The sequence below is a fragment of the Lactuca saligna genome, chromosome 8 (assembly GCF_052625555.1).
Source record: "Lactuca saligna cultivar CGN05327 chromosome 8, ASM5262555v1, whole genome shotgun sequence".
Lineage (NCBI taxonomy): Eukaryota > Viridiplantae > Streptophyta > Magnoliopsida > Asterales > Asteraceae > Lactuca > Lactuca saligna.
In genome coordinates this window covers 154,282,389-154,299,644 of record NC_136424.1, presented here as the reverse complement: position 1 = coordinate 154,299,644, position 17,256 = coordinate 154,282,389, and the positions used below count along the sequence as shown (strand labels likewise).

Genomic DNA, 17,256 nt, shown 5'->3' with positions numbered 1-17,256 from the left:
TGTATGATATGCTTGATTTGGGCCGGAAGGCAACATGTTATGGGCCGGAAGGCGTGGTTATATGGACCGTAAGGTTGACGTGGGTAGGACCAGAAGGTTTACCCAGTCGGGACAGAAGTCCCCTGAGACACATGGACCGGAAGGTCGAGGCCTGGAAAGGCGTACGTGCGTAGGTTGTATTTTGGGGAACTCACTAAGCATTTATGCTTATAGCTGTTGTGTTATGTGTTTTAGGTACTAGCGAGGACCGTGGGAAGGCACCGGTGTGATCGTACACACACTCGGGGAAACTATTTTGTGATCTTTTGTTATGTAATCGGTCGTGACGAATTGTTACATTGGAACCTAAACTTATTACTTAATGTTTTGATGATTGTAAAAATGAAAAAATTTTCGTTTCGGAATTTATGACGTTACACATCTTGTACATCTGTTAAATATCCTTTCTCCTCCAACATTTCAAGGACATCACTCCATATGGCTGCATCTTTATTAATTAATGAGCTGCCCAAAACTTTAAGAGACAATGGATATCCTCCACAATACTTGGCAACTTACAATTCTCCAAAGCTGGTGGGAGATAAATATACCGATGTTTATTGATGGAAATCAACAAATTTACAATTCTCTCCGTAATTTGTCGGTAAAATATTTATTTTTCAATTTATTATTGTAAGAGCAATTGTGTAAATCAACATATTAAGGGTCGTGGCCTCGTGGGCGGGACATCTGGATTAATTATGTGCTCCTCCTTCTCTCGGTACGTGAACGACGGCCAACCTCTCTCTCTCTCTCTTGCTGGCTACAGGTTAGATTTTTATACCATCGTTTAATTTTGTTGACTTCAACGATTATCCTAAAAATAGAAATCGATTCTAAAGTCTGATGATGATAATATAATACATGAAGTGTTTTGGAAGTCCGTAATTAAGTTCCCGACGTAGAGGTTCCGGCTGCAAAGAAGGATGAAACGCACCGGAGAGACCTATGGACTCTGCTTGGTTTGAAGACAAGCCAGAAAACACACAAGACTCTACAACTGCATGCTACAAGGTTTAGAAACAGAGAGAAAGCTCTTATAACTTTCTCACGCAGCATCAATTTCAGGTTACATGTTTTTTGATTTGTTCACTTCATGCCACTAATCCTATCTAACACCATTTTGTAGGGAAGTTTTTCACTAATTTCGTGGTTTTGATTCATATCAGGTATCGGCATCTGATGTTGAATTTGGTATCAATTTTGCCTCGAGATAACAAGGTTGAGTCCAAGGCTACCACATGACCAACCTAAATGAGCTTATTGAACTTAAGAGCTGTTCGTCTTGTCTCTTCTTTGAGGTTACTTTGTTTTCCATGTTTTTACTATCTGTGAACTTATGAGCTAATCTTCTAATCACCAGAAAAACGAACCCATAGTTTTCTGCATCGTCACTTTTATGCATGTCTCAATTGTTTCCTCATACAAATTAACACCAAAACCATGCTAGAATCTAGATGAGTAAGTAAAGTATGTCATGTAGAAAGATACAGATTTGTAATAATAGGTTCACAACATCTCAGAGCATATTTCATTGTTTTATCTCCGTCCTTTGAGCACTCAAATCCCATGTATATGTTCTGATTTTCATTCTCTCCTTCAGTGTAGGAAACACAAAGATCTTTATTTGTGGATGTTCAAATGCCTGAATGCCCTACCCAACATCTGTTTGGTGATTATGAAATATGGGAGCATTGTGGTGGCAGGAGAGAGAAAACAAATGAAAATCTTCCAGAGAAAACAAATGTAATCCGCCCTACAAGAACACTAGGTAATTGAAATGAAGATCCACAAGTAGTAGTTCTTTCTTCAGTACATGTAGACTACCTGTTTGATAAAATGTCTGAATAAGGAAAGATTCTTATAAACCTACTTAAATCTGATACTTTTAGGCTTTACAGGAGGAGAGCATTGAGTAATATCAACAAGAACATCATCAGAGCTCCACCAGCATATCCTTATGCTGCTAATGGTTTACCAGGGTGATAAAATCAACTTTTGTATCTTTCTTATTCATCCATTAACCTTTGTGAACAATGATCTTCTCTTTCCTCAAGTACCCATGTTGATATTCTTTCTTTCTAGAAAAAAACCCATGGTTAGTAAGAAACTTGTTCCAGTTGATCCATTACTAAGTCTGTAAAAGGCCTTATTTCTTGATTTTGTGGATACATTGTGATTTCTTTTTAAAGATTGTAAGAATCTGCCTACAGTTTGAGCGACTTTAAGCCCTATTTTGATTGCTTTTATGTTATATCTAAGTTTGCATATTGTATACATCAACTTCCTTTTGATGACAGGGTAAAAAGCTAAAATTCCAAATTATCTCTTATGAGATTGAGACTGAAAACTTGAGCATCATTGATGCTGAAGATGATTTCAATGCACCAGTGTTTGTTCAACATACAGAAGCTATGCTGGATGACATAGAGACGATGGTAATTTATTTTCTCATCTTTGGGTTTAATCTTCTTGCTCTTTTCTTCTTTTAAGTTGAAAATAACTTAAAAGTATTGGATCCTTATTTCGGGATGAAGATGTATACAAGGAGCCGCTTTTGGACATTGAACATGCCGATTGAGTACATTGATAAATTTTTTGCCCACTACTAAAAGCAAGAGGTAGATTTAATTTTTTTTTTTTTTTTTTAATTTGTCTATATGCACATTTGTCATTAGGATTCTTGTTTTATGTATTCATGGGCATTCATTGATGGAAGATTTGTGTCTCAACTAGAAGTAAAAAATGAGTAGTGGGGAACCATACATTCCATACACATGGACAAAACTGGCAAACTGATTACAATTCTATTTGGGGGCAAAAATACCTAAGTATAATGTCTTATAAAAAAAAATTGAAAGTACGATGGTATGTATGAGTAAAATTTTGAAATATAATGCCTTAATATGGAAAATAGGTGAAAGTTGAATTAATTGCAAGAAATAGCATAATGTTTATAGCATCCTACTTTCATCTCTTTTTAAAGTATAATGTCCTAATCTGAAGTTGAAAACACAAGGTATAATTTACTAGATTTTTCAATGTATTATGCGTTATTAAGAAAAGGATTGAATGTAGAATGAGACATATTTAAATTCCCATTTCTGCTTGACCAAAATGAATGACATTTTCCAATAAAGTTGCAGGTATTAACATGTTTTTCACCAACATACATGTCACAACAACATGACATAACAGACAGGATGAAAGGCATTATCATCGATTGGCTAGTTGAGGTAACAACGTTACACATCTATTTACTTAAATTTATTCACAGCAAATTTAAAATGAAAGAAATTACTGATAGCATAAATATAATACAATCAATTCTACTTCAGAAGCTAAGGGGGGCTATTCTATGAAAAAGATAAGTGCATGAAAGCCGATAACTGATTTTTATTTTTTTTTATTTTAAAAGAGACTAGCTTCTTGGAGATTTTCAAAGTCCCAGTGTGAAGTTTGAAAGAGCTAGAACACTTGATGCTGTCTTTCAGCTAAGCTCGAATAATATAGATGCATTTGGATTGATGACAAGAAATTTGTGAAATGGAGAGGATAAAAATTCTGGAATAATCAGTGTTGTTGTAATTGTAATGAGCCTCTAAAATCATCTTTCCTAACCTATTTGCTTTTGACGTGCACGAAAAAGAGAATGTAGCAGAGTACTTCGGGGGGGGGGGGGGGGGGGGGGGGGGTCTTCAATCTATGCCATACACTGTGGTTTGAGAGATGTGGAGTTTATGTAATAACATCATATTTAAGCATTATACAAGGTTAAACAACCAACAAACCTGGACAATTGTGATGAATACAAGTTTCCAGTGATAGAAACAAGTTTGTACATACCATCTCCTGCCAAATATTCAACATCGATCGATCCCAATATTTAAAACTAGCAATATCAATACCACAAGTAACAAAGATATGGTTGAGAACTTTTACCAAACACCTAATGTGCATATGAAAATGAACATGGTTCTTATTTAAAGCAATGCTCTTTTTACATCAAAATGTCTAAACAAGATATTCTCTTTTCTGCTGGATTCAGATACAATGGCTGCGGAAGGCTTTCTAGTTCTCTTTCCTGAATCAACACCATAAGTTAGAAATAAAATTAGAATATTCCTTTATAGTTATTCTAACTCCTTTTCCCCCTTTAACTTTTATTTGGTTGACTGAACAAGCCATCACCTAAGTATATATAACTCTAATGGACCAAATACATATGGAATCAATGACCAGTACAGGAAACAGTCTCAAATAATTCTATTTATATTTATATTAATAGTAATATGAAATTATAATTATTATAATAATATATAAAATAATAATACTTGAAAAAGGGGGGAATGCAAAGCAAAAGGAGGCAAAAAGCAAAAAAAAAAAAAAAAAAAAAAAGAAGTGGGAAACAATATCCAGTTCCTGCCATTATATTTCCAACAAAATTCCAATAGAATAGTAATTTTATATTAATTAATATTTTTTTGGTATTCTGTAGGAAACTTCCAACGCTTTTCCTACAAAATCTTTAGGATATCTACTTCCATAGGAAATATGTAGGAATTTTGTTAGATTCTACTTTTGTCTAAGTTTGTAGGAAATTCGATGGATATTTCCTACAAAACACTTTTGTAGGAAATATTATGTAGGTAAAACCAAATATTCTAGTAGTGTTCTGCGAGGGGAATTAGGGGATCTATGTTCTGAAAAATATCGGGAGGATAGAGCAGTCACAATAGAGAGAAATAGTCAATTAGGGTACGGAAGGAATTACAACCTAATAGTCAATAATTATTTGCCCATAACCCATTTCTATGCGATGCCTCTGATGATAAATTTTAGTAAAATACTTACACTTGTTATCGCAAAACCCCATATACATATCTAGCTCTATGCATGGGTTTTATGCCCCTCCAACTATGCCTATGTTTTCCACGACGATACATATATTTGGTCATTCTTGTAATGAGGTAATTTCCTATTGTGAATTCCAAATGTGGGACGTATTCACCAACCATGACTTTCCATGACTTGTAATAACCCAACGGATCTTCTTCTTTGTCTCCAGTAGTGTATACAGGGCTTATTGCACACTCCGTTACTATTACACCATCCTGCTCTACATCTTCTTCCTCATCATCTATTATGTTAATACTAACTTCATCACCAGCTTCAAGCTCGTTGTTAGCAAACATCCAATGGCTTAACCAAACTAAACCTCCATTCGCTGTTTGAATAGCAAATACAACACCATAATATGTCCAGCTGCGATCTTTTGTCACATTCCTTACTTTTATCCCTAAAACACTAACCCGTCCTGTACCCGGAAACATATGCACAAAGCCTATATTTAATCCCTGAAGACTTTTATTCACTGGAGATGATGGAATAGTAAATGATAATGATGATCCAGGGCTTCTGTTACCAAACCAATTTGGAAGCTCTTCCCCAGGAAAACATGTGCTGAATATTCCAAATTCAAAATACATCTGCATTCAACATATAAATTGGATATAATAAGTTTATAGCATTAATTCATGGTTGTGTTCTACATATGAGAGAGAGAGATAGAGAAAGAACCTGGATCGGAAGTTTCTTTACACTTATCCATGAATCGGAATTCCAGATGTTTAGATCGAGATATTTCACGTGCTGTAAATTTGTCCACCCTAAACTGCATAGTATCTTTTCATCAATTTGCGCTAAATCTTGGATTTTGATTAGCCCTTCAACTTCAGTTACCGAATCTGACATAAGGTAATTACAAATATCTGGATTTTGCTTTACTGGATGAAATGTTACTTTAACAAGTGATTGACAGTCATCCACGCGCAAATCTCTGAGTGTACTAATTATGGGGCAGCAAACTGATGTTAACTTTGAACATCCTGTAAGACTGAGTTTATCGAGCCTGATAAGGCTTCTCACACAATCAGGCAAAGAATCAATTGGATTTCGATCTAAATATAATTCCTTCAGCTTCGACAAGCTACTAAAGTCTTTTGGAAAGGATTCAGTCCGTAAATTATTATTTTTAAGTGACAAGGATAGTAATGATGGAGCCAACGAAAGCAAAAGTGATTTTGGACTTGCTGGTATACAATTTGTAAGCGAAGAGAAAGAATTATCAGTTTTCATGCTAATATCGTCTGCATTTAGCACTTTCATCTCACTGGAAAAGGCACTTGCGCCTATGCAACCGTTTATTGATAGAACTTTAAGTTTCTTTAACTTGCCGATGCTGCTTGGAATCTTTTGAAGCTCCTTGCAGTAGCTCATATCAAGAAAAGCAAGTTCATCACATCCACCAATTGATTCACACACCTCTGTCAACTTTTCACATCCTACTAATATCAATCTCTCAAGCGCAGGTAGCCCAGGGAAGCCACCAATTCTAACAAACTTGCAGTAACTCAGGTTAAGAATCTTTAATGACACAAGAATCTGATGCATTGAAGATCATTCAATCAAGAACAGTATTAGGAAGATATTATATAATCATTTAAAAACTGAATTGAAGTAAATTAAATCTGTGAATTCAATACCTTTGGTTTCTTCCAAAGCTGTGTGAGATTACTGTAAGACATGTCAAGAGCAACCAAATTTTCCATCGGTAAGTCTGAAGGTATGTATTTCAATTGGAAGCCATGCATACACAATCCTCTTAAACCTTCTGGAAAATTCTTGTAGGATCCTTTGAGCTTTACATGATTGAGTTGGAGTAGATTTAGTTTATCCATCTTCCGTAATGCATTTGTTCTCAATTCAATTTTCTTGCAATGAGAAGATGGGAGCTTTAGAATGCTATGGTTTGATGGGCCTATTCCAAAAATCATGTTTGGATCATTGTCTTCCAATTCATGCCCTGGAACACTTAATCCCCGTAAAGGTTCTTTCTCCAACATTTTCATGTCAAGGACAAGACCCTGGATCTTTCCTGTACCCTAATCATGTAGATAATGATGGATAGCCTTATATGCATAGTCTTTAATAGATGAAACAAAAATAATGATTACATATGAAGAGTATGTTATTTTTATTACCTTGTCTTCTTTCAACAAATTAAGCGACTCTCCATGATTCCATACACGACTACGTTTCCATGGCTTCTCAGGTGATTCCTTGCGAACTAAATCTCTCCCCATCTCTTGAAGCAATTGGTGCATCCTCAACTCATTTCTTCCCCCAATCGTGAGAAGACATCTATCGATGAGCTTTTTGATCCCATATGATGTGCGACTACCACATTCCTTTAATATTGTTTCAGTAACTTCTCTATCTTTTCCAACAAAAAAACATGCAATATGCTTAAACAATTCTTTGCAATCTTCAAATGGCAAAGAATCAAAGCTAATCTGGAGTACCTTGCGTACATGAGTATGGAATTCTCCCGTCGCTAGCATTTCAAAGATCTCACTCCATGTCCCCACATCTTCATTATTTAGGGAACTACCTAAAACCTTAAGCGCGAGTGGATGTCCTCCACAAAACTTTGAAGCTCTTATTGCCTCTTCCTCATAACCTTCCTTAGGATCATACTGTCCGAATGCATGCCAACATAAAAGTCTTAGAGATTCTGTAGCACTTAAACCATAAAGTTCATGCTTTGTATGTTTTGGAGGTACTTTTATGCCAAAAATTGCACTTTTTTCTGTTAACGGCCCATCTTTGGTTGTTAATATAATCTTGCTTCCTGGATGAAAACCTTTTGTGCCAATCAACACATCTACCTGCTCAAAGTTATCGACACCATCAAGAACCACAAGTGTTGGTTTATTAAGTAATGCTTTCTCAATCTTAGATGTGCACACATCTACATCATGTTCTTCAATATTTCTTTTCCTAAGAAGATCTCTAAGAAGCTGTTTTTGTAAATCAAGTAGTGCATATGTTTGTTCTGCACATTTTCTTTCGATCTCTTCAACAAAGCTACTTCTTTCAAATTCATGGCAGTGCAACCTATAGATATATTTTGCCAAAGTTGTCTTTCCGATCCCCGCCATTCCCCATATTGTGAGAATTTCAGCAGATTTTGATGATGATCCTCCTTTCAACCAGGAACTTATGGTAAGAATAGACATGTCCACCCCAATTAGATGGGGGATTTTAGTCCGTGTGTGTAGTTCCAGTCTACTACTAATTTCCTTAACAAGTTCGTCAATGAATACAGTCTCTCGTCTGAAAATTGAATTAAATATGATAAACAAGTCAACCCATGTAAATCAAAATTAATAAATTTAATCGATAATTAGTCTTTTGAATCCTTCGAATCTATTTCATGCAAGACTCCACTATGACCCGAATGAATTCCTGGATGTTACAAGACATAAAAGGTTTGATTGAGAGCTTGATTGAAACGGAAAATTTAGACAGACAAAAGTGCTATGAATTAATATCATCAGATGGCCTCAACAAGATTCAAGATGATAGTTTTATTTAAAACTGTTTCGATTCTCAAGGTGTCGGTTAGCAAAGTTGTTTGTTATTACACCAGTTTGATTGATTCCCTTTTACTTTTCTTTGTTTCCTATTGCATCCTGAATAGGCTGATAGTATGATCTATCTTGTCTATACTCGACGATACAAAATGATAAGACTTCTGCGGAAATAAAGCATAAAAGTTTTACCTTCCAGTTGCATCCTTTCCTTTCAGATCAGCAACTTCTGTAAGTCCTTTCGTCCACATCTCCAACTTACGAGCACCTTGAATTTTCTTCTCCACATCCTTTTCGGACTCAATCCTCTGTTTGTGTTCAAACAACGCTTCTCCAAAAGTGTTTTCTTGCTTCCTGATATGTGTCGCCTCGACGTTGTAAAAAACAGGGAGAACAGTATGATCAGAGACCCTTCGTTGCTCAAGGATCATCACGAGCTCGTCCAGACACCATGTTGAAGATGCGTAGTTCTTGGATAACACAATTATGGAAGCACGAGAGCTTTTTATAGCTCTTGCAAGCTCGGGTTTAAGTTCTTCCCCAGTTTCAACCTCTTCCTCATCAAGAAAGGTAGAGATGTTTTCATTCACCAAAGCTTGGTAGAGGTGATCCATAAAACCCAGACGAGTGTCTTTCCCTCTGAAACTCAGGAAAACATCATATGTTATTGCCGCTTCTTGTTCTTCTGGTAATTCAGTGAGGATGGCCATGGAAGTTGAAAAGAATTACAAGAGTGTATCTGATCAGATCAGCTGGAATTATAAGTTTCGTTGCTTCTGATTTTGGTTGTCATAGATCGAAATTCGAGATGAATGTCTCGTGTTTGGTAGGTGAGTCAACGTTTACCAAAGTCAAATTTTGTTTTGTTGTATAGCTGGCTTGTTTCTTGGCTTTTCGAAAAGGCAAACATAACATATGATATTTTAGCTTTGAGAAAATATTGAATTTTGGCTAATTAATTCAAGAGTATTATAAATAGTTAATAACTACTTAAATGATACTATTAAAAACGTGATAATCTATTGTTTTACAAGGCGTATATTAGTATATATATAATATATAATATTTTGATAAAATTAACTATGATAAAATTGGCACTATGTTTTTCACTTCTTCACATTAAAGTAAATTACCTGAATTGTCCATATTGTTTGGGTAATATATGCATTTGATCCCTAATTTTATTTTTTCACTCACGATAGTTCGATTTGTTATTTGGTTCTTAATCAATGTAAAAAAACTCCTTGCTGGTTTCTTTTAATCTTTTTATATTATAAATTAATTGAAGAATTAAGTATTAATTAAATATGTTGAAAAAAATATATAATTAAATGGACAATGATTTTTCCACCAAAGATGATTAATGCACTTAAATTAAGAGTCTGACAACTATACCCCTATTTTATTTAGATATGCAATAGATTTTAAAAAAAAAAATTGGCTGATGCTTCGTTCTTCATAAGCAGATTATAACAAAAGTAATTTATTTACACTTTAAATCCCTCATTTTTTTTATTCTATGCCATTTTTATTGTTTACACCACCATTTTCCCTTTTCCTTTTTTTTTACGATAAATCCATCACTTTAATATTTTTTATGATTCTTTACACAACCAATTTTTTAAAGAGGTTATAAACATATTAATTAAATAAAACTGATACACAGTCAACCATTTAAAAAAAAAAAAGGAAAAAAATTCTATTACACAAGATCCTTCAAGATTTGAACTTGTTGAATGATCAAAAACACAAAAAACTTCAATTTATATTTGTGTCTTCCAAATGAGCAATGAATTAATGTTTGATAATATTGGTTATATAAGTAATGAGAATGCAATGTTTAGCTCACCGAATAATGCTTAGGCTCCTTATAGGAGGGGTCGCAAGTTCAAATATTTGAGGTTTAAATTATTTGATTTAAAAGCATATCCAACTTTTTCAATTTATGATAAGTCAAATGTTATTATGTTGTCAATTATCATGTAAGTATGGTATGAGTCATGACATTTATCATGTTAGTATATGTTATGACATTTACCTCTCTATTAGAATATATATATATATATATATATATATATATATATATATATATATATATATATATATATATATATATATATATATATATATATATATATATATATATATATATATTTATTTATTTATTTATTTATTTATTTATCAGTTATGAATTATCATCTTAATTCTGTATTTTTTATAGTGAACTTGTATTATTGTGAACATGTGATTGGCAATTATAAAAACATAAATTTGTGAAATGCTAGAGTGTTTGTATGTTACTAACAATTGAATATAAATATGTGAATATATGAACTATGTATTATATAAAAAAACCGTTATACCACTACGAACCACAATTTCAAATAGCGGCCGGTGACCGTTATTGGAATAGGGACTGCGATAATTGCTAGCATATAAGTACTTTAAATATTTGATATGTATTAGTTTGAATAGTTTTATTGAGCGATATTTTATTGTGATTTGATATTACATTAGGTCATGTTTGATATGCGTCTGACCGAGTCAGGTCAGACATTTACAAAATCTTGGCATTGGATTCGGAAAACAAGGTCTGAGAAAGAAGTTGGGAGATGGCTGACTAAGAAAGAAAGCATTGCTTTCCAATAGTAGCCTTGGCTTGGATGAGGAGCGGAACATGACCATTATGATTAGGGGGGCTGAAACCAAAACATCAAAAGAAATTTATATAAACAATTTTTTGTACCGAGTTACAAACCCTTCAAAGAGTATATTGTTTATTTATGTTGATGCACAATAATACATAACAAAATTAATTAACAAAAGTTTTCATCTATTATATATTCTAAACGTATATTTATAATGTCATACCAAATTGTTTTATTTATTTGCTTTTGTACCTTGACAACTGGTTTTCATGATAAAAAAAAAACACAATTGTTAATACAACATATCTATATATACACATTCTGACTTTATCCGTTTCGCTTTCTAACCAATAAATTGTAATAGATTTTAATGATTTTTTATTGTTTACAAATATTTTATATACACTTAATAATTTACTGGAATGAGTTGATTTTTTATAATAAAGTAATACATGCCTCTTTAAGTGTTTTGCAGCTATAAGTCTAGACTTTTGTTTTTAAGTGTTTTGCAGCTTTAAATCTAGACTTTTGTATGTTTAGTCTTTTCATATAGATATACAAGATATACCCACTATTACAATCTTATCTAATAACTGTGAGAGAAAGAAAGATATTGAGAGGGAAGAGATAACTTACAACTTCTGATAGAGAGGAGACGAGAGAGAAATTAAAGCGGCAACAAGCATAGTTTCAAGATTAGTAATCTAGTGAACACTAGATGAGAGAAAGCATGGAGAAAGGTCAGAAGATGAACTTTCCGAGGACTGTGTTATTCTTCGGGTAGGTTTCAGAAATTCTTTTCCGACTGTACCAATTATTTTTTAGGGTTTACTGATTTATTTATACTCAAAGCTTGAGTTAATTGTAAACTAGATACGATTATGGTTTTGTTGTAGAGTTTAACATTTACATAGTTGAAAGAAGGATTGTTTTGATTTGTTAGTGATTTTCCGATATATTTGTAATTTTGTTAATGAGTTATATTGTCTTCTGATTTGGTTGATAACTTTCCAAAAAAAAAATTAACTTATCTATAGACGCATGTAAAGCTTAAAATCAAGGGGGCCATCAATCATTTTGATGAATTTTTATTGTTAAATAACCATACATGTACCTGTTCTAACCCTTAAAACCAGGGGGGCCATGGCCCCTCTGGCCCTAAGAGCATCCGCCACCGGCTTGGATAAAAATTGTCACAATTAGCATTTTTTGCTGGAAAATTTTGTATTCTTATGATAAACTCTTGTATAATTGAAGTTCTAAGTTGATATTATTTACAAATGTTCATTCGAAAAACAAAGCATTGAATGAAAACTCACTCGTGAAGTCCAAAACCTAATTCAATACATGGCACAGATTCAACTGAGGGTTTGTAACCCCAATATCCCGGTTCAAATTTATTATGGACTAGGATCCTCTTATTGGGCCTAATGGACTAGTAAACTCTTAATTTGGCTATTTTGGGCTAAGGAACTCCATTTGGACTCTAATAGGACCTACATTCATGAAACTAAAGTATTTTGGGCCATGTGGGCCTAGAATGATTCATTTTATCTCTAATGGGCAATAATGGGCCGTAAATGGTTTCATAAACCCTAATGGGTCGTAAACTATTTTTTGGGCTTCAATGGACCGTAAACCCTTTTCCTTATCACTATTGGGCCATGAGCCCTCATGAGGGCCAAATAGGCCGAAAAACCTTCATCTTGGGCCTCATAATATCGAAATTAACCAATATGGCCCAAACTTTTCTTCTTACTTTTCCCTTTCCCCTTTCTCGGGCCATAGTTGTTTAAAAAAATAAAAAAATAATTAAGTAGATAAAACAATAAGGGGATAATTAGGGTGTGCCACCTAATTATTTTTTAATGGGTTTCCAAGTAATTAACCCACATATCTCTAGGAGTAAACCTCCATGTATTAACCATTTTGGGTATTCTCCCCTCCCTCTCTCTACTTACGGCCGGAGATCCCACCACCACCTTTATTTCACTCTCAAACTCACCCAAAAATCCTCTCTATATCTCCTAAGAAAGTCTCATATTTCCTCTCCAAATTCGTGTGTGCTTGTAAGGGAGTTCAAGGAACACTTCATCAAAATCCATTCATCTTGGTAAGCTACTTTCACTCAAGAAGTTTAACCTCATGTTTATGGTAAAATTATTACTTATTAACTTTTTAAACCATGACTCATGCTCATAAAATCTCCTAGAATTCGAAGATCTCCTCAAAGAGGTGAGCTAGGCTGAAAACTCATCCAATCTCCTTCCAAAACCGAACCATCAACCTCAATGTGAGTTCATACCCCCTATTTTTGATTTTTACTTTGTTTTGGGGGAGAATACAAGTTGTTTTGTGTAGAACCATGTTTATATGCATGATTTTTCATGTTATCTTTGGTTACATATGTGTTTATGCGTTGTAAATTTCATGAACATGAATATTTACCAAAAGTTGATGATATTAGTATAACGTAATACTTATTTCAACATGTCTTACAAGAAAAAAGTTTAAAAATACACTTAAGTTACTTGAATCTAAGGAAAACTTCATGAAATGGGCTAAAATCGACAAAATGACAAAGTATGGGTTATTTATGTAACTCACGGCTAGTAAGGGGTTCAAAAAGGAAATTTTTGCTAAACTTGGCACATCTCTACATTTGAGAACTTATAGGGACCAAAAATATAAATATTTTCATAAATGGACCATATATGGGCTTCTCACGGTTTTGGGACTAAAAATTGCAAATTTTTGGTCTTTTGTGGGCTTAATTGTCATTTTGAAGAAAGTTGTGTCGAAAATGTAAATTTTTGATAAAAAGGGATTATTTTGAATAATTATGGATTTTTATGATAATCATGATTTTAAAAGGGCCAAAGTGTAAATTTCCTCAAAATAGGCTTTCACAGGTTTATTGTCTTATTTATTAAAATTTTGACTTTTGTGGACTTCAATTGTTATTTGGACCAAAAATGTAAATTTTTGGTTAAATGGGTCAAAAGTATCGTTTTATAAGAATTTGGACCGAAAATGATAACTTCTATAAGTCTGGACCGAAAATGATAATTTTATCAAATTTGGGCCAAAAAGAATAAATTCTATGCTTTTGGGGCGAATATGTAAGGTTTCATATAGATGGGCCAAAAATGCCATTTTTTATAAAAATTGGACCGACAACATCAATTTTAGTAATATTGGGCTGAAAGTGATCCTTTTAATAAATGTGGACTAAAAATGTTATTTCCTTTGAGACGAACCCTTAAATGTAAACTTTTGGTCTTAAGGGACCTAGAGTGTCATTTTACCAAAATGGTACCTAAATTGTAAATTTTTAGTCTCATGAACCAAAAATATAATTTTTACAAAAGTGGTCTTTTTAAGTCAATTTGGTGAATAATTGGGTTGAAACAAACAAAACAATAACAAAGGGTTAAAAACGACATTTACATCCTTACTGGACCTGGAAATAATATTCATGTTTAAGTAGATCTTAGCTGTCCTTTTATATGTATATTGGGCCTGGAATATAATACACATGTTTATTGGGCCTTAGTGACCCATTTATATGTTTGATAGGTCCTGAATACTCTTTAATTGTTTATTGGGCCTCATTGATCCATTAACATGCACGACGGAACTTGAATACTATTTGTATGTTATTTGAGCCCATAAATACCTTACATGTGAAATGGACCTCAGTTGTCCTGTTACATATTTTGGGCCTATATTATATAATCTCATTTCCTTCGGGTCTGAAAATGACTTACATGTTTAGTGGGCCGTAGTAGCACACTTACATGGTTTATTGGGTCTGGAATGATCTTATATGTTTTTTCTTCGCGTAAATTCGATTAAGGATCTAGTGAGACATGTCGGTTGACACATTTTGAGTGTATGATCGTAGCCTGTAGTTATAACTAGAGTCTCCTGGAGGGAGAGCTGGAGTTTGTGTATAGATCTATACGGGGGTGACACCACACACCTGAGCTGTTCGCTACAGTTAAACTAGACCAATCTAGGGTCACAAAAATCCTTATCTATTTCCATCGACGTCTAAAAGACGTCAAGACAGACGATAACGTCATTATTAGTATGGTTATAACGACTCACTTAGAAGAATTAACATTTTAAATTTATAGGAAGTCATTCTCTTGCTCGTTGGATAAAATGGTAATATACTAGCGCTGGTATTCAATCCTGGGGGTTGGGATACCAACATTCTCTTGGCAGACAACATCGGGTTGTCTGGGGCATTCTCTCATACTCTTGGTCATTCTCTTTATACTCATTTTCCACTTATCAAATAATAAGACACATGAATTAATACAAGATGTAACACAAAGTATATCAAACTGTTTTTCAGAAAATATCGGATTTTATGGTGTTTATAAAGAAATACAAAAATTATCTCAAAAATGCTTATGAACTCACAAACATTTTTATGTTGACCGTTTTAAATTAACTTGTATTCTTAAGAAACCGTTGATCTGGTATGCAGAAAGAATTCAAGGATATTATGTTTTGTTTTGTATCATCATATTATGAACGTTTTGGCATGTAACATTGAATTACAATATTTGATCTAAACAATGACAGTTGTATTATTGTATGTGCGGTGATGATGATGTCATCTTTCATTTATATTCAATGTGATGATATTCCAAGATAAAGTCACCCAAGCCCCCAGACGTTTCTGTCGTCTGTGTTAGGGCTTAAATGTTGTAATAGTCGAAGAGTCAATTAGATTGTTACGAAGTATATTTTGTCTTTGTAAGAAGGAGTCTTCGGATGTAATGTTATTTGTACTAAGGCATTATAAAGAGTAGTCTTAATGTCTAGTCCTTAGTATTGTTATGCTTTTGTTCTCCTATAAATAGGGGTCTGTACTAAGTGATTAGAATAACATTTTCACTCAGTCTTTACAGTTTATTCATTGTAATCTGTAAACTCAAAAGCATAATACGAGCTGAACAAATATTCTATTTACTCTCGTATTCATCGTTATTACTCTTCCTGAATTCATACTTGAATTTGATTCAAACTCGATTACAAATCTCATCAATTGGTATCAGAGCAGGAATCCTTTCTGTGATCTGATTTTCATACGTTCAAAAAGATTTTTGAATCTACTATTTGATTCAAAAAGTTTCAGTTCTTTTTTAGTGTGAAAAATTATTCTTGATCTAAATCTAGGATTTGATTCTGCGAACATATTTGTGAATCGAGTGTTCTTTGTGTGATTCTGATTTGAAAAATACAATTTGATTTAAAAATTCTCAAAGTTTTCGTATCATCTTGAAGTTTTTGTCCGTACAACAATGGTGTCATTCAATCTGAATTCCATGGCATCATTTTCTCATTTGCTTGGTTCATCCACAAAAATTCCGATGCTTATTCCAGAATATTCCGATCAGTGGGCAGATCGTATGCAAGATTACTTGAACGGATTGGATGAAGAATTATGGAAGTGCATTTCAGGAGAAATCAATCAACCTGCAACAGTTCAGCCAATCGGTGTGTCTTCAAGCAGTTCGGAAGTTGACAATCAATCCAATCGTTTAAAACAACTGGAGAAGAAATGCATGAGGGAATTAAGAGGTGCCTTGCCTCCTGTTGTGTACAATTATGTCAGAACATGCACAACAGCTAAAGAAATCTGGAACAATCTCAAAGACAAATTTCAAGGAAGTGAAAAGACGAAGATCACATCTGTGAAACAATGCCTGGTGGAACTCAAAGATTTCAAACAGAAAGAATCTGAATCCATTGAAGTATACTATGATCGGTTCAATGAGTTAATCTATCGTTGTAATCGTTATGGTATTACAAGGTCATCAATGGAGTACAACTTGATATTTGTAATGGGACTTCGAAAGGAGTGGAGGAGTGTGAGTATGATGGTGAAAAACCAACAGAGTTTTGATACTTCGACTTTGAATGACTTGTACAATCAATTGAAATCTCATGAAAATGAGGTTAATGAAATAGCTGAGGAAGCGATAGCAAGTCTTGGTGGACCATTGGCACTCGTTTCGAAGGTTTCAGAAAGAGAGAATGAAAAATCAAAGTCTGATGAAGAAGAAGGTTTTCTGATGAATTCTGATGATGAGGCTGTTGCATTTTACTCAAAC

The 17,256-nt window shown here is 33.8% G+C and overlaps 1 protein-coding gene and 1 long non-coding RNA gene across 4 annotated transcripts; one reads left to right on the top strand and one right to left on the bottom strand.

Moving 5' to 3' along the window:
* Positions 1-692: 692 nt before the first annotated feature.
* Positions 693-3,706, top strand: LOC145011694 (uncharacterized). Of its 3 annotated transcripts, none has more exons than XR_013664231.1 (8): positions 693-808; positions 910-1,107; positions 1,209-1,340; positions 1,643-1,810; positions 1,941-2,477; positions 2,577-2,660; positions 3,186-3,275; positions 3,458-3,706. It is a non-coding gene; the product is annotated as an uncharacterized LOC145011694 (long non-coding RNA). The 3 variants fall into 3 exon arrangements; XR_013664229.1 differs by having other exon boundaries at positions 3,180-3,275; XR_013664230.1 differs by having other exon boundaries at positions 1,932-2,477; positions 3,180-3,275.
* A 138-nt stretch (positions 3,707-3,844) lies between these two features.
* LOC145009240 (disease resistance protein RML1A-like) lies at positions 3,845-9,308 on the bottom strand. Its single transcript, XM_078967933.1, has 6 exons — positions 8,667-9,308; positions 7,083-8,217; positions 6,585-6,983; positions 5,620-6,483; positions 4,894-5,528; positions 3,845-4,123 (listed from the first exon to the last, which is right to left on the bottom strand). The coding sequence occupies exons 1-5, from the start codon at positions 9,182-9,184 to the stop codon at positions 4,899-4,901; spliced, it is 3,546 nt and encodes a 1,181-aa protein (XP_078824059.1). The 5' UTR covers positions 9,185-9,308; the 3' UTR covers positions 3,845-4,123; positions 4,894-4,898.
* Positions 9,309-17,256: the final 7,948 nt, after the last annotated feature.